Source organism: Macaca mulatta, chromosome 14 (assembly GCF_049350105.2).
Source record: "Macaca mulatta isolate MMU2019108-1 chromosome 14, T2T-MMU8v2.0, whole genome shotgun sequence".
NCBI lineage: Eukaryota > Metazoa > Chordata > Mammalia > Primates > Cercopithecidae > Macaca > Macaca mulatta.
This window is the reverse complement of record NC_133419.1, coordinates 74,695,479-74,723,448: the sequence shown is the minus strand read 5'-3', so window position 1 is coordinate 74,723,448 and position 27,970 is coordinate 74,695,479. Positions and strand designations below refer to the sequence as shown.

The window sequence follows — 27,970 nt, the reverse complement described above, 5'->3', positions numbered from 1 at the left end:
TTCATAGAGGAAAAGCACCTAAATTTCTTAGTATGGCATGCAAAGGCCCTTCGCAATCTGATAGTTTCAAGCACAAGGAACTTCTCGTCATTTCTGGAACTCAAACTGTTTTCCACCTCCAAACCTTGTCACGCACAGGTACCTTCTGCCAGGAAAGCCCACTCCTCCCTTGCCTGTCAACTTCCAATTTTTTTCATGCTTTTGAACCAGCACACATTATCTCCTCTCTGAAGCCCTCTCCACCCGCTAGATGAGGGTTCTTCAGTGTTGCCATTGCACATTGCACAACCCTCAGTTACTCTGACAGCACTTTACTGTGATTACTTGTTTACATATCTGTCTCCTCCTCTGAGTCCAGGATTGGATCTGCTATTTCTCTGTGTAGTCAGCACATTAACATAGGTGCTAATAAATATTTGTTGAATGAATGAACATTGCCTGGGAAATGATTAAGAGGGGGGAAATAGAGTAAGTAGCCTAGTAGGCTATAATAATAGCAATATTTTTGTTTGCCTAAGTGACTCTAGGTATATTGTGTAAAGCAGTGACATCAGGACCCCAGAGTTTCAGGTTCTGTAAGTCCTAGATTTGTCATACACTCACATCCTGACAGAGTCCTACTCATCCTTCAGATGGCTCAGATGTCACGCCCTCTGTGAGGGTTTTCCTGCCTGCTGCCCTCTTGCCGCTCTTTGCCTGCGCAGCTATTCACACACGCAAAATTGGCTCTTCTGTGGGGATCCAGTGGTGTTTGTGTATTCCCACTCCATGGTACAGAGGGGCGGATATTTTAGGGATGTTGTCAGCATGGTGTTAACAATATTTGGGGATGGTCACAGCCTTAGACCTGTGAATTCATCGCTCACCTCGCCCCCGCCTCAATTTCTCCCAGTGTGATGGGCACAGTGGAAACACCTTCACAGGGTCGCGATTTAGTGGAGGGCGGCTGACACTGATGTTGCAGGAAGCCCCCACGCATTCCGAGGAGCTGAGGGCTAGAGAGCGAGGTGAGGCGCGTCGAAACAAGGAAGGAGGCAGGGGGCGTGGGGCGAGACTGGGCGGCGGAGGCGACTGACCGGGGCCAGGGGGCGGGGCCTGAGCCGGGAGGCGGCGGGGAAAGGGGCGGGGTAGGCCAGGGCAGGAGCAGCTGGCTCCGCGCGGCCAGGACTGTCTGAGAAGTGCGCTAGCGCTGGCGATGGGTCCAGGGGCGCGGCTGGCGGCGCTGCTGGCAGTGCTGGCGCTCGGGACAGGAGACCCAGAAAGGGCTGCGGCGCGGGGCGACACGTTCTCTGCACTGACCAGCGTGGCGCGCGCCCTGGGGCCCGAACGCCGGCTGCTGGGGCTGCTGAGGCGGTACCTGCGCGGGGAGGAGGCGCGGCTGCGGGACCTGACTAGGTGAGGGCACGGCGAGTGGGAGCGACCGAGGGGCCTCAGTGGGAGACACTGTGCAGCAACGTGGGGTGACTCAGGTTGAGTGTGACCCCAGGCTCATTGTCATGCTGCGTGGGACCCCAGACCCACTGTCGCACCGTGCGACTGAGACATTGTGGCGTGGGATGGGGAGTGGCTCTGAGGGCCAGTGTGACCCCCCAGACCCATTGTCACACTGTGTGGGACCCCGACACTCCGTGGCATGAGGTGTTGGCGAGGGTTGAGTCACACTGTGTGGGACTGCAGACTCCATAACACACACGGTGGCACTGTGGAAGAGCGGGGTGGGGTGACTCAAGGACCTCACAATGTGCTGTGCGAAGCTGTATGATCCCCAGGCCCTGTGTCACACTGACACAGACTCAGTGGACGGTGCTGTGACAGAGACACTGTGAGAGTGAGATGGAGAAAATATGGTGACGCTTTAGCTATGCAAGTATTGACTTTTCAAGGGGCGATCATGAAACACCGCATGACCTAGTGAGCTGAAGTTTAGTGTTAGGAGTCAGGGGACAGTCTTCCACCATATGTGAGATTTACATGTCATTGGCACTGGATGGGCACGACGCTGTGGATATCATATTCTGCATGTGAGTGATGCTGAGTAACTGTACAGGTCGCTATATGAATAATGCTTCAGTTCATTAATTCATAGAACACATATTTTTGAGTGCCTACTAAGAGCCAGGCAGTGTTCCAGGTAGTGGGGATAAAATGGTGAAGAAGAGCCAACTCTGCCCTCAAGGAGTTCGGGTCTGTAGCACCATGACTGTGAATCAGAGATGTCCACAGCCCTCTACGTCTTCAGTTCTTCCTTCTTACACATGTAGAAGCTCTCTAAATACTAAATAAATGATAACTGAGATGTTATATGTGTGTCAACATATTTGATATCAAAAAAGCACTGTGAAAAAACATACTTGATGCAGAAGATATTGAGTATAGCACACGGCAGTGGATGCTCAGCTAATATTGTTTTGATATACAATCAACAAACTCTAGTGCTACACACTGTGGCATAAAAGATTGTTAGACTTGGGATGCTGAGGCACCATAGTCATGTATCGACTTTGGCAGTGTCCAGCTGAGAAAAATGAAAGATAAATGATTGTATATGATACCATCTGTATGAATATGTGCTGCGCCTTCTCTGCTTGGGACATGAAGAAGCCTACAACACTGACAGAGTGGTTATGACCACGTCACTATTTGGATATATTAATATTGTACTTTTATCACGTGACCTCCTTCTCATTGAGCTAAGACGGCACAATGCACTGCTTTTAAAACTTTGCGTGAGTGTATGTGATAGTAATACTGATTCTGGGGTGACATGAGAAGAAGGTATGTGGAATGGGGAGTGACTCTGAGGTCCAGTGTGACCCCCAAACCCATTGTCACCCTGTGCAAAACTTTGAGACCCCATGACTGTGAGAGAGAGCTATGTAGAAGAAAAGCATTTTGTGGGTGGAAAGTATTTGTGAGAGATCTTGTTAATAGTGACTGAATGAGCTAATTTGGTGCTTGTCCTTAAGTATGTGGCTTGCATATAAACAGCATGAAATAGTGTGACAATGTACAATATAGGTATGTATTAATTTTAACAATAAATGAAGATCATTTCAATAACTATTGTCACTTTTTGGTATAGCATTGTTGTCTAGTATTCTATGGGTCCATGCTGACTGAGTCAAATGTCTTCTTTTTGTTCATAGCCCAGAGTCATTGGAGTCCAAGCTTATTGATGGAAATAGGAAAGACTTTTTTCTGCTTGATTTCAGAGCCCAGCATGCTCCCTGCTACCCATGCTTGTTTTCATACCAGTAATCTCTTTCTTTGGGTAGCTCAGATGGAGATGGGAGTGGGGGGTCAGAATCCCTGTGCTGGTCTTTCAGGTTACATTCTCAGAAGAGAGCACTCAGAGCATTTTGGCCAAAGCAGCTGGCCGACCCCACTCCGCCATGCTGGTCTCTTTCACTGTCTTTCCACCATTATCATTGCCACAACTTTGTCGCAGCAGGAGGTCTCATACAAACCGTATCTCATTTGATTCTCTCTCACACACGGTGCTTTGAAATAGATTTGTATTACACTGTTAACTGTTGAGAAATCAGTTAAAACCCAAGAAAACTAAAGTCTAGTTGCTTATTCAAGATTGTATTAATAAATCTAACAGGTAGCAAATCCAGGACTAGGATACAGTTGTTTTGACTGTTTATCCAACTTTTTTCCTATTATGCTATGTTATCCCTACCGCTTCTTTTATCTGTTATACCAAGACATAGACCAAGCCCCTAACTAATTGAGGTTTTACTAGTGGCCACAGTACATAGTGGTTAACGGTAAATTCAGGAGTTTAACAGACCTCTGTTTGAATCATTGGCTCTGATCTGGGACAAGTTACTTTACCTCTTTGAGCTTTAGTTTCCTAATCTTTAAAATGATGATAAACACAGTACCTATCACCATAGGGTTGTTGAAGGATTAAGAGTACCATGTAAAAGTATTTATCATTATGCCTGGCATGTAACAATTGCTGGACAAATGCTAAGCCTTTATGCTTATTATTTTATTTTATTTTATTTTAAGACCAACTAGTGAAACTAGGCCCCACTTTTGGCTCTGAGGATTAACTAGGATTGTGACAGCCTAGATAAAATACAAATCAGAAAAGTTCCCAATTATTTTCTCAGGTGACTTACGAACATTTAATTTTGTAGTTTAGTTTGATATTTTGAAGACTGGCATTCTATCATTCTGTTCTCTAGTGACTGCTCTAAAACCCAGTGAAATGTTTGCTTTTTAAGAGACAGGGTCTTGCTCTGTCACCCAGGCTAGAGTGCAGCGGCTCTATCATAGCTCGCTGTAACCTCAAACCTGTGGCTCAAGTGATCCTCCTGCCTGAGCCTACCAGGTAATTAGGACTACGGGTGCGCACCACCATGCGCACCATGCCTGGCTAGGGCTTTTTTTGCTTTTGTTTTTGTTTTTGTTTGGTTTGGTTTGGTTTGGTAGAGACGGGGTCTTGCTCTCTTGCCCAGACTGGTCTTGAACTCCTGGCCTGAAGTGATTGATCCTCCCTCCTCGTACTCCCCAAGTGTTGGGATTGCAAGCATGAGCTACCGCACCCAGCCTTTATGTTTGCTTTTTAAAAAAAGAATTTTGGCAGTTCTTGCTAATTTTTCTATACTCCCAATCTGGTGATTTTATGTAACTTGAGAGGCTGTTTCCAAGGCTCAGTTGAGATAGAAAAATGCAATATTCTTGAGGTAGGAACTACTCCCTACTCCAAGTTAATGAATAAAAATTATACTTGTTATAGTATATATGGTTATATGCCAGTATGGTACATATACTAGTTATGTATATAAAGAGAGTTTACCCTAGCTTTTGTTGTTGCTGTTTTTGTAGTTTAAAATACCACCAAGAGTGAAAGAGAAGTGTCAGCAGCAATTTTTTTCTGTGCTAAGGATTAAGCATTAAGAATGTCCCAGAAGAACTGAGACAAAACCATTTCTGAATTCCAAAGGCAAAACATATTGAAGTGAAATAGCCCATGTATTGTGGTTGGATAACCTGCCCAGGCTATGTTTAATGCAGGGATTGGGTTGCAAATTTTATGTGCAGATTCTTGAAGGAAAGGATCTGATTTTCCATTCTCAGCAGTATTTGTCAAAGCAAAAAGACATTTAGGAAACCCTGAGGTTTGAATTCAGCATCCAGTAACTCAGTTTCCAGACTCTGGAAACCGCTGTGTGCTCAGAGGCTGGGCTAGGGCCAACTTTTGGATTCTAAGCCAACCTCAGTTATCAGTTGAGAGATTTTTTTCTTTGTGTGACAGAAAATTGGCATATCTAAACACTGGACTGAATTGATGTGCTGCAATAGAGATCAAACCCTGACCTAAACAAATCAACCCCAAAATGCAAGGAGGGGTGCTAAGAAAACAAGGAAGTAGATAGCACATTTGATTTGATGCATGACTTGGGGCAAATATTCACCTCTCTGCTTTACCATTTTACCTTTGTGCCTCAGTTTCCTCTGATTCCTGTTAAACATTAGTCCTCAAGCTAATGAGGAATCTGTTTATTCAGTTGTGGAAGGGGTGATCAGAAGAAATAACAGAATGTGCCTGCTGAAAAGATCCATAGAAATCTTCTAGACTAGACCAGTTCTTTCATTTTATGGATGAGGAAACTGAGTGATAGTTGGAGGCTGGGTCAGAATAAGTCTCAGGTCTTCCCCCAGCTCCTTCCTATCCAGCTGTCTTATAAAATCACTGCCCTCTCAGCCTCAGTTGTTCCTGGACACCTGCTCTTTAAGCTGGACTCAAGCCCAAGTCTCCGCTTGTTAAGTTTTTTCATCTAGCAGTGGAATATCTTTCCCTAAGTAGTTCCATATGGAGCCAAAGCAGGAAACAATGGGTAGTAAAGATCCCACACCCTGGAGGCTGGTTTCATTTCAAAACCCTAGAGCTCCAGCTCACAGACTGCCTTGTCTTTGGGATCAGAGACACCCTGGGACTTGACAGGTTTCCCATTTCCCCACTGGGAGACCCAGGTCCAGATTCTTGTTCCTTAGTTTATGTTGAATTAAACATTCGGCTCCTTGGAAGCCTCAAGACGGTCGTCTTCTATTTCAGGCTTCATTTCATAGTTGAGGACCTCACTCTTTAGAAATCCTCAGATCGGACTCTGCTCCAAGGGGTTGAAATCCTACCACCCTGCCACTTCCTCTGTTTTTCACTTTCATCTCTGTCTCCTTGCAGAAGTTCCCCACTTTTGCCAAAGGACTCATAGTCTCCTGTGCGCTTGCACACGTTCATTTTTTTTTCACTTTGCACAAACTCTTTTTTCTTCTACTTCCATTCTTGTTATACTGTTTTTGAAGTTAATAATTTTAAAACGAGGGGGAAAACTCTTGGAGAGCAGGAATAGTACCCTTAATGTGTCCTGTTATAGATAATAAATTTCAGTAATATAAATTCCATTGGTGTTTTAGAAATGGAATTAACCGTAGTATACCAGCATCTTTTGCCTATATGAACACTGTTGAAGGACACTGGAGAAGGGAAATTAACTAGAAAGATGATCACTTCAGGCCCTATCATTTCTGCCCTTTTCTGCAATTGTTGCCAAGCTAGAAAGGTTGAAAGTGTACTGGACAATCCCACCTCTTATTCTGCTTTACAGTCATCACCACTTCCTAAACTCCTTCCTTGAACCCAGTCCATTCTCCGTCGCTGTCGTGGTTCAGACTCTCCCTGTCTTGTGCTTGCAGTTTTGAAGTGGCCTCCTCCCCACCCTCTCACACATTTATATATGTGAACAAGTCATAGTTTTAACAGTACCACTCTCACTTAAAGCCTTCTCTAACTTGCTGTGGCCGAATTAGTCATCCCCTCTCTGTCCTCCCCACCAAGCCTTGTTCTTAAATCTGGTATTGCATCTGTAATGTAATTATTTGTATCTTCCTTACTCACTAAACTGTGGATCCTTGAGACCAAGATTATTTCCTTATTCAGAATTTTTTCCTTAGCTCCTAGGAGAGTATTCTTCATTCATTCTTTCATAGAAATATGTATTGAATTTAGGTATAGAGTGATGAGAAAAAAAGTTATTTTCTTATCTGTGAAATCCTTGAGTATTGGACCCCATCTTGCTTTTGTATCCCTAGAATCTAGCATGGAGTCTGACATCTAGCAAATAACTAGTGTAGATTGACTTACTACAAATATATCTCAAGCCTCTGTGCCTTTGTACACTAATGGTTCCTGTTGGCTTGAAAAATACTCTTCTTCTCTTCTTTGTTCTAGCTCCTTAAGAAACCATATAGCATAATCAGCTGAGAACTCAGGTTTCAGAGTTAGTCAGACTTGGGTTCCATCCTGGCTTTGCCCTTTACTAACAGTGTGGCTTTGTTTCTGTTTCCTCTCCGTGGAATGGGTAAAATTAAATCTACACTAAGTGTAGGTCCGAAGGTGGGGGGCGATTAAATGAGACAACCTATTTATAGCGCTCAACAGGCCAATACATGGTAGGAGCTCAATAAGTCATAGCTTTCAGTATTTTAACAAATCCGTTCAGATTCAGATCAAATGCCATCTCTTCTTGGAAGCCTTTCCTTCCCCCTTCTAACTCCCACCTGGGTGAGCTGCCCTGCCTGCACAGCTGCAGCATTATATGCTCACTTCTCTCATAGCAGAGACGTCCCCAACCCCTGGGCCAGGGACTGGTACCAGTCCATGGCTGGTTAGGAGGCGCCCCCCGCCCCCCAGCAGGAGGTGAGTGGTGGGCAAGGGAGCATTACTGCTTGAGCTCCGCCTCCTGTCAGATCAGTGGCGGCATTAGATTCTGATAGGAGCGTGAACCTTATTGTGAACTGCACATGCGAGGGATCTAGGTTGTGTGCTCCTTGTAAGAATCTAACTGGTACCTGATGATCTGAGGTGGAACAGTTTCATCCCAAAACCATCCCCTAATGCCCCTGGTCCGTGGAAAAAATTGTTTTCCATGAAACTCATCCCTGGTGCCAAAAAGGTTGGGGACCACTATATAGCACACATCACAGTGGCTATAATTAATTCAATAGTGTTTTTGAGTTTCTACCAGATACTAAGTATTGCATATACAGTGATGACAGGAGAAAAAGACTTTGTGATCCCTTTGAGAGCTGGACCCTGTCTTGCCTTTATATCTCTAGCATGGTGCCTGATATACAGTAATTGATTAATATAGACTGACTCATTCAATGAACAAAAGAGCAGACCTACTTTTGTTGTATCTATAGTTTTCATATTCTTTGTGCTTGCATGGCTTTTTGGTTGGACTATTATGTGAATCTCAAGAGGTTCAGCATGTCAATGTTAGCTACTCTTAATGTACACACACCATGCCAGCTTTCCCTAGGTGTAGTGGTCGTATCAGGAGGTGAGATCATTCTACTCCTTTCTTTCAGATTCTATGACAAGGTACTTTCTTTGCATGAGGATTCAACAACCCCTGTGGCTAACCCTCTGCTTGCATTTACTCTCATCAAACGCCTACAGTCTGACTGGAGGAATGTGGTACATAGTCTGGAGGCCAGTGAGAACATCCGAGGTAATGAGGAGGAGGGCTGGAGGGTAAGAGAGAAGATTCTATCTCCTGACTGGTGGTAAGGAGAGAGATTCTGTTGGGGTGTGATTTCAAAGGGTAATGGAGTAGGTGGGTATTACTTAATATCCTTAGTTCTAGCTAGCACAAAGAATTAGCCCCCCTTGCTAATCGGTTTGTATGATTATACATTATACATTATACAATCCTGTGACGAAGTACAAGATAAATCCTTCCATTTATATATGTATAGAAAATAACCGTCTTCTAGTAGTTTCTGTTTCATTAAATTGTCACTACAGTGTCATCTATAGCAAGATCACTTTCCCAATTTATTCTGCTTTGTGCTTTAAGAAGTTTGTTGACGGCCGGCCCAGTGGCTCATGCCTGTAATTCAGCACTTTGGGAAGCTGAGGTGGGCTGATCACTTGAGGTCAGGAGTTCCAGACTGGCCTAACCAACATGGTGAAACCCCGTCTCTATTAAAAATACAAAAATTACCAGGATGTGGTGGGATTACATGCCTGTAATCCCAGTTACTCAGGATCTGAGGCAGGAGAATTGCTTGAACCCGGGAGGCAGAGGTTGCAGTGAGCCAAGATCGCACCACTGCACTCCAGCCTGGGGCGACAGAGTGAGACTGTCTCAAAAAAAAAAAAAAAAAAAAAAAAGTGTTGACTTTTGGGCTGGGCGCAGTGGCTTATGCCTGTAATCCCAGCACTTTGAGAGGCTAAGATTGCTTGAGCTCATGAGTTTGAGACTAGTCTGGGCAATATAGCGAAACCTATTAAAAATACAAAAATTAGCCAGGCATGGTGGCACATGCCTGTAGACTTGGGAAGCTGAGGCACAAGAATCGCTTGAACCCAGAAGGTGGAGGTTGCAGTGAGCTGAGATTGAGATTGCACCATTGCACTCTAGCCTGGGTGACTGAGCAAGACCCTGTCTCAAAAAAAAAAAAAAAAAAAAAAAAGAAGTTTGTTGATTTTTGGAAAGCTAACAGTGAGAAGAGGCTGGGTGCGGTTGCTCTTGCCAATAATCTCAACACTTTGGGAGCCTAAGTTGGAAGGATCACTTGAGGCCAAGAGTTTGAGACCAGCTTGGGCAACATAGCAAGACCCTGTCTCTACAAAAAAATGTATTTAAATTAGATGGATGTGATGGCGTGTGCCTGAAGTCCTGCCTACTCAGAAGACTGAAGTGAGAGGCTCACTTGAACCCAGGAATTCAAGCACGAGCTATGACCATGCCACTGTACTCCAGCCTAGGCAACAGAACAAGATCCTATTTCTATTAAAAGAAAGAAAGAAAAGAGGAGAGAAGAGAGAAAAAAAGAAAAGAAAAGAAAAAGAAAAAGAAGAGTTGTTTCCCTAAAGAGCAAGACTTCTGGAGACATACAGGATAGGACAATATAATGAAGCCGTGTGCCTTAATTTTTATTCCTCATTCACTCATTCTGAATGTTCCTCATTCAGAATTGCATTAAGCATCCACCCTGTGCCAGGAACTGTGCTTGCCTCTGGGAACACAAAGACAAATCCAACTTGATCTCACTAAATATTTGAACAGGTGGTCATGCCTTGCATGTATTAAATGCCCAACTCCTGTTTCTTGAATGACAGGTTGATGTTTTTACTACTTTTACAGCTCTGAAGGATGGCTATGAGAAGGTGGAGCAAGACCTTCCAGCCTTTGAGGACCTTGAGGGAGCAGCAAGGGCCCTGATGCGGCTGCAGGACGTGTACATGCTCAATGTGAAAGGCCTGGCCCGAGGTGTCTTTCAGAGAGTCACTGGCTCTGCCATCACTGACCTGTACAGCCCCAAACGGCTCTTTTCTCTCACAGGGGATGACTGCTTCCAAGTCGGCAAGGTAACAATATTCGAGAGAGGACCAGTTGCTTGGCTCTGGTTTCTTATGGATGAAATACCTGTGTCCCAATTGCTTTTACTTCTTTTTAATACTTACAGTAAACTGGGAAATTTGATATTTCCATTTTCAGAGAAAGAAAACAAGATTCAGAGAATGTAAATAATTTGCCCTAAGATTATGCAATTTTAAGTGCAGAACTAAAGCTTGAACCCAGTCTTGACTCCAAATCTCAGGGCCTTTCCATAGTAATAAAGGTGTTTATATGCTTAGGACACTCTTGAGATTGAAAGGGGTGTTATTAATTATGCTAGAACAACAGACATGAACTGGGGAAAATGGTCCTTTGGTCACCCTAACTATAGCACCCGGCCAGTGCATGAACCCTTGGGTAGAAAGGGAAATCAGGGGGTCAGGGACACAAGGTTGGGGAAAAGGATAAGAGATGGTGATGGAAAGGTAGGATCATGGAAACAGCCTCCTGAGACTTTCTGGAATCCAATGCAACATTTCCTAAGCATTTAGAAATACAAAATTAAAATAGTGTCCAAAATCTAAGGCCATTTGCTTTAACATTACTTGAGGAAATAGACTTCAGGAACACCCCCCCACCCATCTGAGGTCTTTAACCGATCTTTGATTATAAGTTGTAATCACACTTGAGATCATTTTGTAATATACTCTTTGCCAGCCTTTGCCATAAAAAGCAATGGAGCAAATCCATTTTACCTTTGAAGGTGTTTATTGCAGTAAGGTGTATTTTTCCTGACACCTACAGTATTTGTCAACAGATCTGGGAGTGGGTCTCATGTGTCCTGATTCCAAATTTTGGGAGTCAGTCTTCCAAATTAAAGCAGAGTGGGCTGCTTGAGTCTCTCTACTTACCGTTTTCTCTTTTATGGGATCCTGAGCGGAATCAGAGCTCAATCATCATGTTCATGGCTGATTTAAATTTAAGCCAGGTAAATAGTTTGATGTATGGTACTAACATATTCTTCATTAGTGAGGCCTTTCTGAAAGTAAAGCCATATGTTGAAAATTTAGTAAGTCACTTCCTGGAAGTCTTACTGGCAATCTTTCTTTCTGTATTTATTTACTTATTTTGAGAGAGAAAACTTTTCAAATATAAGAAAAGGACATAAAATAATATAGCAAGCAATTATATCTATCATTGTCATGGATATATGTTCAGATTTTGCTATGTTTGTTTCATTTTTTAAAATATATTTTTTAAAAAAAAAACATGTTACATACAGCTAAAACCCCACTCATCCTCCTTACCACTCACCCCACCCCTTCTGCTCCACCCTTGCCCAGGTAGCCGTGATCCTAAACCATATAGTATATGCCCTTCTGAGTCCAGCTTCTTTCACTCAGCACATTGTATCTGTGGAATTCATCCATATTGTATCATTTGTTAGTAGTTCATTTCTTTTTATTGCTGGGTAGTATTCCATTCTATGAATATGCCACAAACTGTTGATCCAGTCTTCTGTTAACAGATTCTTGGATTGCTTCCAGTTTGGGCTACTGTGAATAAAGCTTCTGTTAACATCCTTTTATGTCCTTCTATGGACATTTATTCTCATTTCTCTTGGATGAATACCTGGGAGTGGTATTGCCAAGTCACAGAATAAGCTTCAATAATTATCAACATGTGGCCAAATTTGTTTCATCTATACTTCCCCAATCCCTTCCTCTATGGATTATGAAGTTTCTAGTTTATGAAATTCTTTTTTTTTCTTAGGGTTTGGCTCTGCCATCCAAGTAAGTACAGTGACACAATCATGGCTCGCTGCAGCCTTGATCAAGTGATCCTCCCACCTGGGGGGACTCAAGTGATCCTCCCACCTCAGCCTCCCAAGTAGCTAGGACTGCAGGTGTGCCCAACCATATCCAGCTACTTTTTAAATAAGGGTCTCACTGTGTTGCCCAGGATGGTCTCGAACTCCTGGCCTCAAGTGATCCTCCTGCCTCAGCCTCTCAAAGTGCTGGGATTACAGGCATAAATCACTGCACCCAGCCTATCTTCTGAAATTCTTAATTGTCTAATTCCATCATCATGCTATTGTGTCTGTTGACTCTTGCTCATGATGGATTATTTCCTGATATAGTTTGTCATGTTTGGGAGCTTATTTTCAGCAGGACATTTTCCCCCTAAGAGAATCCATGTGCCCAGAGTTGTGGGAATATCCCTCCAGAGAGTTTTGGGTGTTCTTCTTCCAGAAACTCTGGTGCTCTCACTGGCCTTAGATCCATTTTTATATTCATTTATTGACATAGGAGTTCCTTAACCATATGAATATTGCAGATTCAAACCCTATACTCACAAGAAGTAGAGGCTCAAAATTGAGAATATTCTTACACAGATCTAGACAGAAACAAACAAATCTTCTTGTCTCATTAAGGCAGCAGGCAAATTTTTTTCTGGTCTACCTTTTCTCCTAAGGTGTAGTTTTTTATAGAATCCAATTTCATACAGGTGTCTTAGTTCCAGTTCCTGGGCTTGCGGCAGGTCTAAGAATGGCTCATCTTCTATCCTCATATGGGCGTTATAACCCAAGGTTACTGAACACCAAGGTTACTATGATTAACACCCACCCCCATCCTAAGGAACGTCAGCATCTGCTCATAAGCTTATGGTTTGGGCTTTTAGCCCTTTTTTGTTTCTGGTACCTGATATTTTCTGTTTTTTTATTTCTTGAAAATATATAATACAACACTTTTTATAGTATTCAAAGTGTCTGAATTTGTGTTCGGAAGGATTCCAGTTATTTCAGTCTACCATATTGCTGGGACTTGAAGTTATTCATAGAAATCTTTTTTTTTTTTTTTTTTTTTTTTGAGACGGAGTCTCGCTCTGTCGCCCAGGCTGGAGTGCAGTGGCCGGATCTCAGCTCACTGCAAGCTCGGCCTCCCGGGTTCACGCCATTCTCCTGCCTCAGCCTCCCGAGTAGCTGGGACTACAGGCGCCCGCCACCTCACCCGGCTAGTTTTTTGTATTTTTTTAGTAGAGACGGGGTTTCACCGTGTTCGCCAGGATGGTCTCGATCTCCTGACCTCGTGATCCGCCCGTCTCGGCCTCCCAAAGTGCTGGGATTACAGGCTTGAGCCACCGCGCCCGGCCATTCATAGAAATCTTAATTAAACAAATTAACTTGTCATGAAAAGTTCAGTCATTTTTAGCATTTTTTAGCTCAACCTTTTTACAAATAGGACTTGAGGTGCAGAAAAATGAAACAACAGGTTAATGACAGACTTGAAGGAACAATGATTTATTATTTAGGCTGCAGAACTGCAATATCTCTAGGATTTTTCTCTGTCAGGAAGTTACACCCTAATTAGATCATTTTGCAATAGTTCTTCCTAGTCTGTAACTTTACAATTCCATGTTGTCTCCAGTATCAACTTCCCGGAAATTCCACTTGCAACTCTGGTATTCTAGTTAACTGTAAACTATGAGGAGACAGGAGCTATGTCTGGTACATGTTGCCATGTTGCCGGCGTTCCAGCATTTAATACAGAACAGATCCATTGAGCTTCCATAGTATTCCATGTCTACCTTCGTTATGGTGTCTAATGCATTGTGTTACAATTATTGGCTTACTCACATGCCCCTTCTTGATTTAAGCTCTTACAGGACAGGGCCACCAGGCGCATAGGAAATACTTAGTAAATATTGAATAAATGAATGAATGAATGAATGAATATAATCCATTCTTCACATTGCTACCAGCAATATCTTCCTAAAAATATGATATTCAAGACTGTAATTTGCTTAGCCGGTGCTGCTGTTTCAAGTTTACTTTTTGTTTCTCTTCACCCTAGCTACAGCCATGATGGACTACTTGAACACATTCTTGCTTTAGATTTCTGTTTCTGCCATTCCCTCATCTTAAAATGCTTTTCTTCCCAGTCTCTACTCACCAAAATCCTTTTCCTTCTTCAAGGAAGGCCTGTCTCAGATGCTACCTCCTACATGAAGCTTTCTGAGATTCCCAAGTCTCTTCCTTTCTCTGTGCCACCACAGGATAGTATGCATTTTCCTTGGAGCACTCATGACATTGTGTCCCAAATTAAAGTTAGTTGAGGTCATGTTCTCTTCTCCTTCAGATTATAAATTCCTTAAGCATAAGAACCCTTATGTCTCCTCTTCACCTAATACAATGCATTGTATATAGTAGATGCTTAATAAATTGAATTAAAATGAGTTTGAAATTAAAATCTGCCTTCTTGGATTCCAAAGGTCCTCTTATTCTTTGAATTGTCATTTTCTTTTTCTACCTGTGGAATAAGGCTTTAGCGATGGTACTTGTGTTCTGTGTAGGTGGCCTATGACATGGGGGATTATTACCATGCCATTCCATGGCTGGAGGAGGCTGTCAGTCTCTTCCGAGGATCTTATGGAGAGTGGAAGACAGAGGATGAGGCAAGTCTAGAAGATGCCTTGGATCACTTGGCCTTTGCCTATTTCCAGGTAAGGGAATAAGTGAAGCTCACTTGCTTTTATTTTACTGAGTGAAATCCTTTATAACTGCTTTACAATTTCTAAGCATTTTCACATCTTCATCTGTTTCATCTTCCCAGTAGGACCAAATGTGAGTCAAGCAAGGAAGTTATTTTATCATTTCCATGTATCACATGTGAGGAAACTGAGTCTCTAAAAGACTCTTAACTTGTCACAAAGCTTATAGACCTAGGATTAGACTACTAGTCCAGTGCTCTTTCCAATGCATTGACTACTTTACAATCATTATTTCCCATGTTTGTCACCTGTAGCAGCAGCTGCTTTATTCCCAAATGGTTAGTGGGTTCACAGTAAATGTAGATCACTCTTTTGTGCTCTCAGCAACTCATAATTCATCACAGATATTACCCATGATATTGCCATGGACAAAGAAGTTTGATTATGAGCTTTTCCCATCTGCAGTTGAGTCCCACTGTAATGTGACTCGTGTCTGGTTACAGAGGTGGAGTCACTGTTCTGTAGTGCCAGCCACAGTGCCTCCTCCAGGTGTTATTTTTCCATGGCACTGTTGATCTACTTACTCCCTGGTGTGCCTTATGTAGAAGTTCATTTCCCTAAATAAAGCAGCTGCCAATAAACAAAACTAACCAATAACTGGGTAAGGTATAGCTTTTGTATAGCTAACCCCATTTCCCACCCGAGTTGTACAGTCTTCAAGGGTAGGCTGCAAAAATCTCCATGGAACCAGTTCCCTAGAGTTTCCAAAACTAGTAAACCATTTCTGCTCCCTACCTTTTTTTTTCTTTCCCCCTTTTCTTGAGAAAGGGGAGGAGGATGTGGGTGGTCCAAACCCATGTGTTGCTGCCCAAACAGATTTACTTTCAGTGCAGCAAACAGTCCTGTTCCTTTCATGGAAGTTCCTGGTGAATGGATCTTTGTTGTAAAACTGTGTCTGTGTTGGCCGGGTGCGGTGACTCACGCCTGTAATCCCAGCACTTTGGGAGGTTGAGGCGGGCGGATCACCTGAGGTCAGGAGTTCGAGACCAGCCTGACCAACATGGAGAAACCCCGTCTCTACGAAAAAAGAAAAAAACAAAAATTAGCTGGGTGTGGTGGCACATGCCTGTAATCCCAGCTACTCAGGAGACTGAGGCAGGAGAATTGCCTGAGCTCGAGAGGCGGAGGTTGTGGTGAGCAGAGATTGTGCCATTGCACTCCAGCCTGGGAAACAAGCAAAACTGCTTCTCAAAAAAAAAAAAAAAAAAAAAGAAAAGAAACAAACAAAGAAAAAAAAAAAAACTGTGTATGTGTTCTTCCTAACTGTCCTGCTAAATTGCTGTGTGTTAAAGCCAAATAGAATAACTGTGATGTAACAAAGGGTGAGAAGTAATTGAGTTTTCCTAGAGGAAGGAAATGGAGAATCAACGTGGAAAGACTCAGAGAAGAGAAACTAAAGCAGCTTACCCTGAAAGACGGGGTTTCAAGTGCTGTACCCAATTATTGATTAGTTTTGTTTTGTTTCCCTCTAACTCTGATGGCTTGGATTTCTCTTCTACTCTCTTTCCACATCCTCCTTTGTCTGGTGAAATTCTGTTTATCTTACAAGGCCCAGTTCGAATGTCACCTACTTTGTGAAGTCTTCCTGAGTTCTCCTCACTCCCCAGGCTTTCCTCCTTGGTGCTCTTATAGCATGTTTTTATTCCCCAATAACAGACATAAGGCATTATCTTATAGATGGTTTATGTTCCTTCTCACTCCCTAGTAAACTGGAAGTAAATGTCCCCATGGACCTTTCATTATCATATAAAATTTAATGTATTTTATTTCATAATGTATTTTATTTCATATATGTTAGTAAAAAAAATTTTAGTAACTGCTAATAATGAGAGATGGTAGAGTACAGTGGTTAAGCTGTGGGCTCTGAAATCAGACAGACCTGGGTTCAAATGCTATGAAAACATGGGCAACTTATTTAGCTTCCCTGGGCCTCAATTTTCTTATTTGTAAGAGAGGAATAAAGATGCTCACCTCAAATGGGTTGCTGTGAGGATTGAGTGAGCTAATACAGGCAAAGCCTTTAACAGAATGCATGCATGGCACATGCTACTTGCTGGATAAATGTCAGTTCTTATTACATGATACATACATGTATATGTTCTGTTTTCATTTAATGTTACTTAGTGTACCTATTTCCAAAGAAACTTAACTGAGACACCAAAAGTAAATCTTTGTTCTTTGTAAAATATAATTTTACTTTATTACAAGGCTCTCAAGTTTTAAAGATATGTGAAATTGTATTTGGTTCTTTTCATCTCACGAAGAGTTTGAAAAGCTGTGACCTTAACTTAATATTTGACATTATAAGATATTCATAGATTACTCAAGTATTCCTTGTTAAATGTAGAACAGAGTAATTCATTACATCAAATAATTAGAAACAATATATTTGTCCAACAGTAGTGGAAAGGTTATGTTCTCTGTGGTATATCTTCTGGACGGAATAAAATGCAGCCGTTAAAAATGCTGTCTGTGAAGACTACGTGATGATATCAAAATACTCCTGATAACAGTGTAGAGTGAAACAATCAGGATGTGAAATGTATACAAATATGCCTATAACTATGTAAAAACTATATATTATCCAAAGTGCTTCAGTCCCTGGATTTTGGTGTAGTAATTTTTTTCCATTTCTCGTATGTTTCATAGTGTGCTGCTTATTGTTTTTATCATTAAAAGTGAATTGTTAATATGCTAAAGTAAAGTGATTGGAATGAAATACATTTCTATCAGTTAATCATCGTTTGGCAGCACCCAGAAGAGGACTGCTGCATATCCATTCAGGATTCTGTTCCCAGATTTGTCTGGAAAGCCCTATTTCCTTTTGACTATGTTGAGCCCAAGGTTGAATGGCTGCAGGGAGAGTTAATTCCTGTGCACTGGGCAATGTTTCCGTTTTAGTTCTTTCTTTGCCTCCCTCCACTAACTTTGTGGACTCTGGGAAGAATTGAATCTGGAGAACAAATTTTATTTTTACTAGGATTTTTATAGTTCCATATTAGGTTAAATATATTTAACTTTGGTTGTATTATTAAATATAATATAACAAATAACAACACACTGCAATTACGTGGTTTTGCATGCTTTAAGATTTGAGGGCACTTTAAGAAGGTTTATTTTCATTTATTTTCCTACCTTGCCTGGTAAGGGTGGTCATAAGTCATTAGTAAATGAGGAGACTGGTGAGACCTCATTTGCAGCGAGGCCATAGATCCTCTGCATTTCTGGTCTGCTGTTCCTTTCAGTGAGCCTTGTTATCTACTTATGGTAAGAATATTTTATAGTTTTTTTTTAAATCCATTTAATGGTTTGTTCAGAGGAGATGTCCTCAGTGAAGTTAATGCTTTCTTTTCCTTTTTTTTGAAACAGGCAGGAAATGTTTCATGTGCCCTCAGCCTCTCTCGGGAGTTTCTTCTCTACAGTACGTAATGGATAAAAGATAAGCCAGCCACAGGTCTGACTTATGGGGAACTCCCTTCTGCTCCTGGCTTTTAATTCCTGCAAGAGAAATACAGCTATCTGTCTTTATTATCTTTTTTTTTTTTTCCCTCACTCTGTCACCCAGGCTGGAGTGCAGTGGCGTGATCTCAGCTCACTGCCTCCTGGGTTCAAGCGATTCTCCTGCCTCAGCCTCCCAAGTAGCTGGGATTGTAGGCACCCACCACCACACCTGGCTAATTTTCGTATTTTTAGTAGAGGCGGGGTTTCACCATGTTGGCAAGGCTGGTCTCAAACTCCTAACTTCAAGTGGTCCCCCCACCTCGGCCTCCCAAAGTTCTGGGATTACAGGTATGAACCACTGTGCCTGGCCCTATCTTTATTATCTTGATTTCATAATCCAGGTCACATTTCAAATTTTGGTGAAATCTTACATACTGTTCAATGCATCGGGGTAAATTTTTAAGTTAGTTGGAAAATGCTGAGAAGATATCAACCTGTCCCTTCCTTCCTCCACCCAATCAATGATATATTAGTGTTGCTTCAATGAGAAAAAGCCCAGGAGTGGGAGCTAGTTTCTTCAGAGACATTTTAAAGTCCCAGATTTTGGAAGCAGACCCAAGAATGAATGAAATCAGTGTGCACTATGTACGCAAGAAGGAAAGTGACTCAGCAGGATTGCTCAGTTTGGCTGCTCACAGAGAGATACCAGTTTTTCCCTTTACATCAGGTCTCCTTCTGTGATGCATGCATCCTGCCCAGCCAGTGGGTCACATAATTCAGCATCATCCCTGCTTCAGGGAGTCGCTTGCTAACAACAAATTGAGTTAAACAGGAGGGAGATGCTTCCTAACTCAGCTATCTGCTTGGAAATGTTTGCTTCAAAGTTATATGTGTATATTTGCTTAACATTTTAGTGGTAAATGGCTTCCTAGGTTTTTCTTTAATACAGTATTCATTTGTTTTGTTTTACTTTTGCTTTTGGGGGTGTGGTTTTTTTTCTTTGTTGTTTGTTTTTTGGTTTTGTTTTTTGAGACAGAGTCTCATTCTGTCACCCAGGCTGGAGTGCAATGGCGCGATCTTGGCTCACTGCAGTCTCTGCCTCCCAGGTTCAAGTGATTCGTGTGCCTCAGCCTCCCAAGTAGCTGGGATTACAGCCATGTGCCACCATGCCCAGCTAATTTTTATATTTTTAGCAGAGAGGGGGTTCTGCCATGTTGGCCAGACTGGTCTCGAACTCCTGGCCTCAAGTGATCCACCTTCCTTGGCCTCCCAAAATGCTGGGATTACAGGCATGAGTATTTAGTATTTAGATACTTAAATGAGATACAAAAATCACTATTTTGTTTTAATATTTATAAAGTATTCCATATAGGACTTTACAATTGCATGTATACATAACTTTTTAATGAATCAATTTAGTAACATTACTCCCTTCTGATAATTTAGCAAACAATAGGATAAGGAAGTAGCTGTATATCTACAAACACTTGAGTAATTAGTGGTACAAACAAAATTATAATCCAAACCTTCTTTATTTCTTTGCACTTGATCTATTAAATTTTTTGCTATCCACCCAAATTGTGTGCTTTTATAGGTGGATAATAGAACATGGCAAGTTGAGATTCCCAGTTTTATTTCTGGCTTTGCAATATTTTCACTGGGGTTTGGGCTAATAATTTCCATTCTCCAAAACTTCGTTTCTTCTCTTATTAAAACAGAATGGTAATTTCTGCTCCTTCCTTTCCTCTTTTGCCAGGGTGATGCTTGTGGTTAGAAGCACACTGGGTTCCTCAGAGAAAGCTGCTTTGGGAGCCTTAGAACAATTCAGCATCTCCTTCTGAGATGCATTGAGAGTCATGCAAAGAGACCAGCAGGCCACGGGTAGCTCTGCCAATGCATGGGGCATCTTGCAGCCAAAGTGGGTATAGACAGGTGGGCATGAACAAGACACAAGATTTATTGGGTTTCCCAAGGGCCCTGTGGGAATCCAGTCTAGAGCCAAAGTCTAGAGTCCCTCTGCCCCATGCTTCTTTGCTCTGGGTCTAGGCCAGTTAGGAGATTTGAAAGATCTAGTGGAGCAAGGAATGAATTAGCTTCCAATTCTCTGGGGAAGAATAGGTTGGGTCCTTTTGCAATACGCTTTGGCTTTCTGGACTTCTCTTTCATTGCACTTATCATATTTTGTTGTAAGTGATATTTTAATGTCCTTTTTCTCCATTAGACTCTAAATTCTGGGAGGTCAGCCTGTAGCACAGTATCTGGTACATAGTAGATGTTCATTGAAGATTTATTGAATGGATGGGTGAAAGAATCAATGAATGAATGAATGAAGCTTCATCTTCCCCATATATACCATCACACTGTCCCAGAGCAGCCATCCTCATGATCCCTTGGCCTAAGAGTTTTAAGTTCTACTTTGCTTCCTAAAGCCCTTTGCACCTTTGCATCTTCAAAGGTGCAAAAGGCTTTGGGTACTTTAAAAAAAAAACCAGGTACTTAAAAAAAAAAATACCAGGTACTCTTCTGGGAGTGAGGGCCTTGTGTCCTCCTGTGCGTTGACATGAGGAGTTATTCAGGAGATCCAGTTGCCCATCTTGTGCAGCAGTGAAGCTGGAGGAAACCTTGGTGGCACTCCCTGCTGCCAATGTTTGTTAATCCCTATTTTATATTCCCTGCTCTGATTTCTTCCAGGCCCAGATAATAAGAGGATGGCCAGGAATGTCTTGAAATATGAAAGGCTCTTGGCAGAGAGCCCCAACCAGGTGGTAGCTGAGGCTGTCATCCAGAGGCCCAATATACCCCACCTGCAGACCAGAGACACCTACGAGGGGCTATGTCAGACCCTGGGTTCCCAGGTAGGATTCCTCAGGGAAAGAGAAAGGGTGAGAGGCCTGGCTAGAGTGTGAGAAACTAGAATTGGGATAACATGAGGGGATAGAGCTGATGCATTAAAAACAATAAAGCTCACTTGGGCAGCATCAGAGTGACCACATTCTGTATCTTTTGCATTCCAATTTTTTATGCCATAGTTCCCCTAAGTTGAGTTTTGCTCCTAGACCCTTCTTCTCTTGTGCTTATCCTATTCTTTCTTTCCAGCCCACTCTCTACCAGATCCCTAGCCTCTACTGTTCCTATGAGACCAATTCCAATGCCTACCTGCTGCTCCAGCCCATCCGGAAGGAGGTCATCCACCTGGAGCCCTACATTGCTCTCTACCATGACTTTGTCAGTGACTCAGAGGCTCAGAAAATTAGAGAATTTGCAGAACCATGGGTGAGTGTCCTGAGAACCCGCCAAGAATTTCTCTTTGTGTCTTCACATGCCTGGAGTTCAGGAGTGTTCAGAATAAGCAACCTGAACAACTAGACACCTCAAAGAGCTAAGGAGTTCAGAATGCCAACCATTCCATAAAACTAATCCATGGTGGAAAGAAATCACAATAGTGCTTGCCTCTGGAGGGAAAGGATTAACTGGATGATGTGCAAGAGGATTCTCTAGGGTATTGAAAATGTGCTCTCGATATCTTCTTAGGGACATGGTACATGTGGCTGTATGCATTTGTCAAAACTCACCAAATGGTCCACTTGAGACCTGTGCATATCATTGTATGTAAGTTTAACCTAAGAAAACGCAAATAAAAAAGAACACTTCAAAAGTGTCAACCATTCCATATAATCGGTAGAGGTGGGGAAAAGGGTGAAATGACAGTGGCAAGGAGTAAAATCCTAGCACGTATTTACAGAGTTAGAGTAGAAAGCTGAACTTCAGTATTTGTTAAAAAGGAAACTGAGGCCCAGAGAGGGGAAGGGACTTGTTAAGGTCACACATATAGCTAGAGCCACAGCTAGAACTTAGAGGGACAGTAGTCCCCCTTATTTGCAATTTTACTTTCTGTGGTTTCAGTTATTCTCAGTGTAGTACAATAAGATATTTTAAGAGAGAGAGGTCATTTTCCCATAACTTTAATACAGTATATTATTATTATTATTCTATTTTATTATTGTTAATCTCTGTGCCTCATTTATGAATTATAAATTATAACATATAATTATAAATTAAACTTTGTACTTCAATTATAATCATGATTATAATTTCGTTTTAAAAACAACCAAAGGAGGCCAGAGTGGTCAGGGCTAGCGGGCCCAACAAAGGTGCAGGGCTTCAACTGAGTCTTCAAAGATGGGCAGGATGTGGCGAGAGAGAGAAGTGATGAGTGAATGTGCTTTGGGAAAGGGACAGTGACTAGGAAGCAGAGATATTCAACACAAGCCACTGAGGCGTCTGTCTTCAGTTCCCATGGGGGAGCCACTACCACGTGAGCCCAGGGCTGATTCCTGGGAGAGCCACAGACCAGACAGGCATCAGCAGCCCCAGAGAGACGCTTCTAGGGGAAGGAAGTGTGCCAAGGTCTGTGCATGCCAAATGGACGACATGGCCGTGAACGATTAAATAGACATCCCTGGGTAGGTCACTTCTCCTGTTTCCATGGCAACAGGGCTGTTTTAAGGAAAAATTTAGCTATAATTTAGTTATAATGTAATTATGATTATAATTAAATTATAATCATGATTAAATTAAATTTTGATTAAAGCCATCCCACGCTATCTTCACTCAAAGACCCAGCCTGACAGAGCAGCCTCTATATGGGACATTGCCAGTCTCATGGAAAAGGAAAAAGACAAATGGCAAACATGAGCTGGCTCATAAAGCTTCTGCGTGGAAGTGCCAGATGTTACTTCCACCCATGTTTCATTGGTCATAGCAAAACATGTGGCCACTACTGCAGTCAACAGCGAGGTTCTAATTCTTCGACAGGGAAAGCACTGCAAGTCACCAAGCCGAGCTGGATGTCAATGGGAAGAGGACATTTAATCTTCCATTTGGAAGCGTGCTAAATATTAAAAAATAATGCACCTCTATAAGCATGTTGCCTCTTTAAAGATATTGTCTCAGAATTATTTCTGTCAAGCCAGACATTGTGCCCTTAACATGTGCAGTTCATCCAGGCAGCCGTTAGTCATTCATCAAGAGAATAGAGCCCACTGTGTGCCAGACACTGGCCTGAGTGCTGGGCTTTTACAGTGAGATGAAGTATTGGTTCTTTCCTCTTGGGAACTTAGTGCACAATGGTAAAAAACAAATATTTACACTAAGCTATGATACATGCTATCATAGAGGTGTGTGCAGGGAGTTGTACTATGCAGATAAAAAAGGGAGGCTTCCTGTAAAGAAAAGGCAATTGGGTGAAGAACAGATGGGTAAGGGAGGAAGAATCAGGGAAGGCTTCACTGTGGAGGTGACATCTATCAGAGAAAGAAGGTGGCAAAGGGTATTCCAGAAAGACAAAACAGTATGTGCAAGGGCAACAGTATGTGATATGTGGTATGTTCAGAGACTGGACAGAAACTTGGTGGCTGAAGTGTGCAAGGGATGGGGGCGAGAGGTAATAGGAGATGAGGCTAGATGTGAGACACCATTAGCAGATGCTATAAATGCCATGCCAGGGAGTTTGGATTTTATCCTGTAGGCAGCAGGAGAGCTGTTGGACAGTTTTAATGGGAGAGTTGCATGATCATGTCTGATTTTTAAGGAAGATTGTCACAGCAGACATGGATTGGAGGCAGAAGAGGAGCAATCATCATTTCATCTAAAATCCCCTCCAGGACAGTCTAGAATCTTTGCACAGAAGTTTTTTGAGATAATTAAGCCCCACTGGTGAATTAGAGCAAACAGGTTCAGCTTTGCAGTGAGCCAGCAGTAGTAGCTTTTGGCCAACAGCTACTTTTTGCTTAGAACAGCCCTGTTACCATGGTAACGGGAGAAGTGACCCACCCAGAGACGTGGATTTAAATGTTCATGGCTGTGTCGTCCATTTGGCATGCACAGATCTTGGCACACCTCCTTCCCCTAGAAGAGTCTCTCTGGGGCTGCTGATGCCCGTCTGGTCTGTGGCTCTCCCAGGAATCAGCCCTGCACTGACATGGTAGTGGCTCCCCCATGGGAACCGAAGACAGACGCCTCAGTGGCTTGTGTTGAATATCTCTGCTTCCTAGTCACTGTCCCTTTCCCAAAGCACACCCACTCATTACTTCTGTCTCTACTTCTGGCACATCCTGCCCTTCTTTGAAGACTCAGTTGAAGCCCTGCACCTTCGTTGGGCTGCTAGCCCTGACCAGTCTGACCGCCTTTGGTTCATTTTTTAGAGCACCTTTTAGAGCCACATACAATTACCTATTCCTCCTCTGAACTCTAAGCTTTTTCTCACCGGTTGTCTGGTACTTAATTTTTAAATCTATTCTGCCGTTTATGTGTTGTCTGACATCACCGACAGTTTCTTGGGTCAGCATCCTCTTTCCCCAGTCAGATTGTAAACTAGCAGGCATCATCTTTCTGCAAATGCCTTGCCCGTATTCTTCCCATTGCTGCCAGAGTAATCTTTAAAAGCTCAGGTCTGACCACTCAAGCCCTTGCTGAAACTCTTTAATGGGTCACTTTTGCCCTTGAGTGCTTACAAGTTTCCATGGCCTGGCTGCTGCCAACCCCTTCCACCACATCTCCCCCAGCACTTGATGCTCCAGCTGCACACTCTTCTGTCTGCCTGGAATGAGCTGCCCTTGGCTTCTCACCCGTATGATTCCAGTGTGTCTCGTGGACATCCTGGAAAGACTTCCTGTCCCTCATAAGAAGGGGCTATGTGCCCCTCTCTGTATTTCCATGGCATTCTATACTTGCCTATTATGGCCCCATTAGATGTCTTAGGGGCAGGGACATTGTCTGGGTTAACATATTGTTTTTCCAGGGCCTAGCACAATGCTTAGCACAGAGAACAACTAATAAATATTTGTTCCAAAAAATGAGTGACTGGTACGTGGACAATTAATGATTGTTACAGGAATTAAGTATAAGGTGGCTCCTTAATTTGGAGTGGAGAAGGGATTCCTCAGGGTTTTTTTTTTTTCCTTTTTCTTTTTTTTTTTTTTAACCATTGATTTGGCCCTAAAAGAACAGAAGGGAGCATCTCTCTTCTGTGAGTCTCTCCTCTACAAATGGCTCAGGACAGCACACCAGGGACAATGGATAGAGGCAACATCAATCCCCTTCTGATTTCCTGCTTCATAAGATTGTAGAGCCACATGATGAGAGGAACACGCAAGCACATGTTGTTCCTGTGCTGCATTTTATAGATGGGGAAACAGGCCCAAGGAAAAGAAGAGGCTTTTCCAAGACTGTCTACCTGGTTTAGCAGGAGGGACAATGACATTATGGAAGCTTCAGAGAAGGGAAAGAGCTTCTGTCTGTGTAGCTCATTGCCCCAGGCTCTGCCTGCCTGTGAAGCACCAGAGCTGAGTCTGAGCCCTGTGAGTACCTTTAAGCACAGTGCCCTGTTTCATTCATTCATTTGTTTATTTAACCAGTACTAAGCACCTACTCCACCGCCAGGCATTGAATGGACCGTGGGGATACAGCACTGAAAAAAGGTCAAGTCCTTGCCCTCATGAGCTAGCATTCTGATGACAGAGGCATTTACCCTCGTATAAATAAATAATATTTCTCTTTCTGTCCCTGGATTTTGCAATTAGGAGACACTTTATTTAAAAATAATTTAGGCCTGCTACGGTGGCTCATTCCTATAATCCCAGCACTTTGGGAGGCTGAGGCAGGAGGATCCCTTGAGACCAGAAGTTCAAGACCAGCCTGGGCAACAAAACAAGACCCTATATCTACAAAAAACAGTTTTTTAAAAAATTAGCCAGGTTTGGTGGCATGTGTTTATGGTCCCAGCTATTTGGGAGGCTGAGGTGGGAGGATTGCTTGAGTCTAGGAGTTGGAGGCTGTAGTGAGCTATGATTGTACTACTGCACTCCAGCCTGGACAACATAGCAAGACCCTGTCTCTAAAGATAATAATAATAATAATTTAAATGCTGTATCTAGACATTCAGAACAAAAGAGAGGCATTAAATTAAACTAGTGTTATCAAAACTGTTGTTGTCTTTTCATAATCAAGGCAGTTGCAGCTATGAAAATCTCACAAGTACCCTCAACATCTATAACTATTATAATCAATTTTTTTAAAAAAGTAGTTGTAGCAAAAACAGATTCTGATTCTCTGTAAGGAAAGGCTTTCGTTAGAATATTTAAAAGGAGCAGGGTGCCTCTGAGTGTAGAGAGTTTCCTGTTGCTGGAGGTGTTCGTTTATTCGACAAACACTTACGAAGTGCTTACCATAGGCCAGGCCCTGTGCCTGACCCCGGGAAACAAAGACGAATGAGAAATAGCCCCTGTTCTTACCTAACTCACAGTCTTGCAGATACAAAAGGGATTCAAATAACAGTTCAATTCAACTTAGCAAACTTTTATCGGGTGCTTACTGTCGACTAGACACAGTGTTAAAGGTTATTTTCAACTCTACGATTTTTAGTCCCTTATGGTCTTTTATTTTCAGGATTGATAGCTGCCCCTAAATTAGTCCCACATGCAAAATGTCCTCTAATTAGGGAGGAACTGGCATCTGTTATGTTTATGCTTAAGGGAGGAGCATATCTGTTGAATGACAAGCCTTTCCTTTTGCATCATAACCACTTGGACTTTGTCTTACTTCCTTCCCACCAGCTACAGAGATCAGTGGTGGCATCAGGGGAGAAGCAGTTACAAGTGGAGTACCGCATCAGCAAAAGGTAAGAAGGGCCCTTCCTTGGTCATACCTGCTGCCCACCCTCAGGGCCGTAGCATACCTGACTGCCAGTCAGCAACAGCCGTTCAGGGACCGCCAGAGGTGGAGAACCCCTAGTTCACGTTTATAGCGATACATTCTTTTTAAGAGGGAGAAGTTTCCACTCCCCTTTCCCAGATTGTTAGATCATCTGAGGATTTAACTAGAAGGCCATTCGAGAGAGACTTGGAAGAGCTCCTCTGGTCTAAGCCAAAAAATAAGTCTGTAGTTGTTCTTCTAAACAGGATTGCTTTTCCAGAAGATACAGTCCTGTCTACATTTGTAATTTTAACTTTACAAGATTCTGTTCCCACCTCCTGACTCATATTCAAAGCATGACTTGCCAACAATGAGACTGGAAGGACAAATAGACTCTGTGGCCCTGATGGCTTCTGTAGAGAAGCAGATTCAGCTGTGAGAGCCCAGCTTTATCCCACCCCTCCAGCCCTGCCCACCCCCCACTGCAGCCCTTTACTTGCATCCACCAAAGACATGTGAGACAGTGATGTCAGCATCCTTGGCAAGAGGCCAGACCTCAGAATGGGGATTCGTTTGTGCTGTCTGGGAAGGGAGGTGAGTGATCAAAGCTGTGATTCAGAATCATTTATTTGGCTTAACTTACTTGGTCTGGTACATTAAGGGCCTTTCATATTAGTAGTTATTCTCTAAGCTATGGAAGGTCCCTATGACCCTTCCTCAGCTTCATTGCTTTTTCTAACCTTTCTGATATTGTAGTGTCAGAGAGAAAATTCAGCCTTGGGTTAATTGCTTCCAGGGGAGCAGGTGGCATTTTCTTCCCTTTTCAGAACAAGAAACTACTTTCTTTCTCTACTTGCATCACTCTTCAGCTCTTTGACTTTTGATTCTGTCCTCACAACTTCACTGGAGCTGGTCTCCCA

General features: G+C 42.6%; 1 protein-coding gene across 2 annotated transcripts in view; it reads left to right on the top strand.

Moving 5' to 3' along the window:
• The first annotated feature begins 1,141 nt into the window (after nt 1-1,141).
• Nucleotides 1,142-27,970, top strand: part of P4HA3 (prolyl 4-hydroxylase subunit alpha 3) — a 38,829-nt gene continuing 12,000 nt past the window's right edge. For both annotated transcript variants that reach the window (XM_015115196.3, XM_015115195.3), the window contains exons 1-8: nt 1,142-1,395; nt 8,389-8,531; nt 10,173-10,396; nt 14,721-14,870; nt 18,288-18,339; nt 21,051-21,214; nt 21,456-21,632; nt 26,972-27,036. In XM_015115196.3, the coding sequence (XP_014970682.3) occupies nt 1,196-1,395; nt 8,389-8,531; nt 10,173-10,396; nt 14,721-14,870; nt 18,288-18,339; nt 21,051-21,214; nt 21,456-21,632; nt 26,972-27,036 (1,175 nt within the window). In that variant the 5' untranslated portion in view covers nt 1,142-1,195. The remainder of the gene's footprint in view (nt 1,396-8,388; nt 8,532-10,172; nt 10,397-14,720; nt 14,871-18,287; nt 18,340-21,050; nt 21,215-21,455; nt 21,633-26,971; nt 27,037-27,970) is intronic.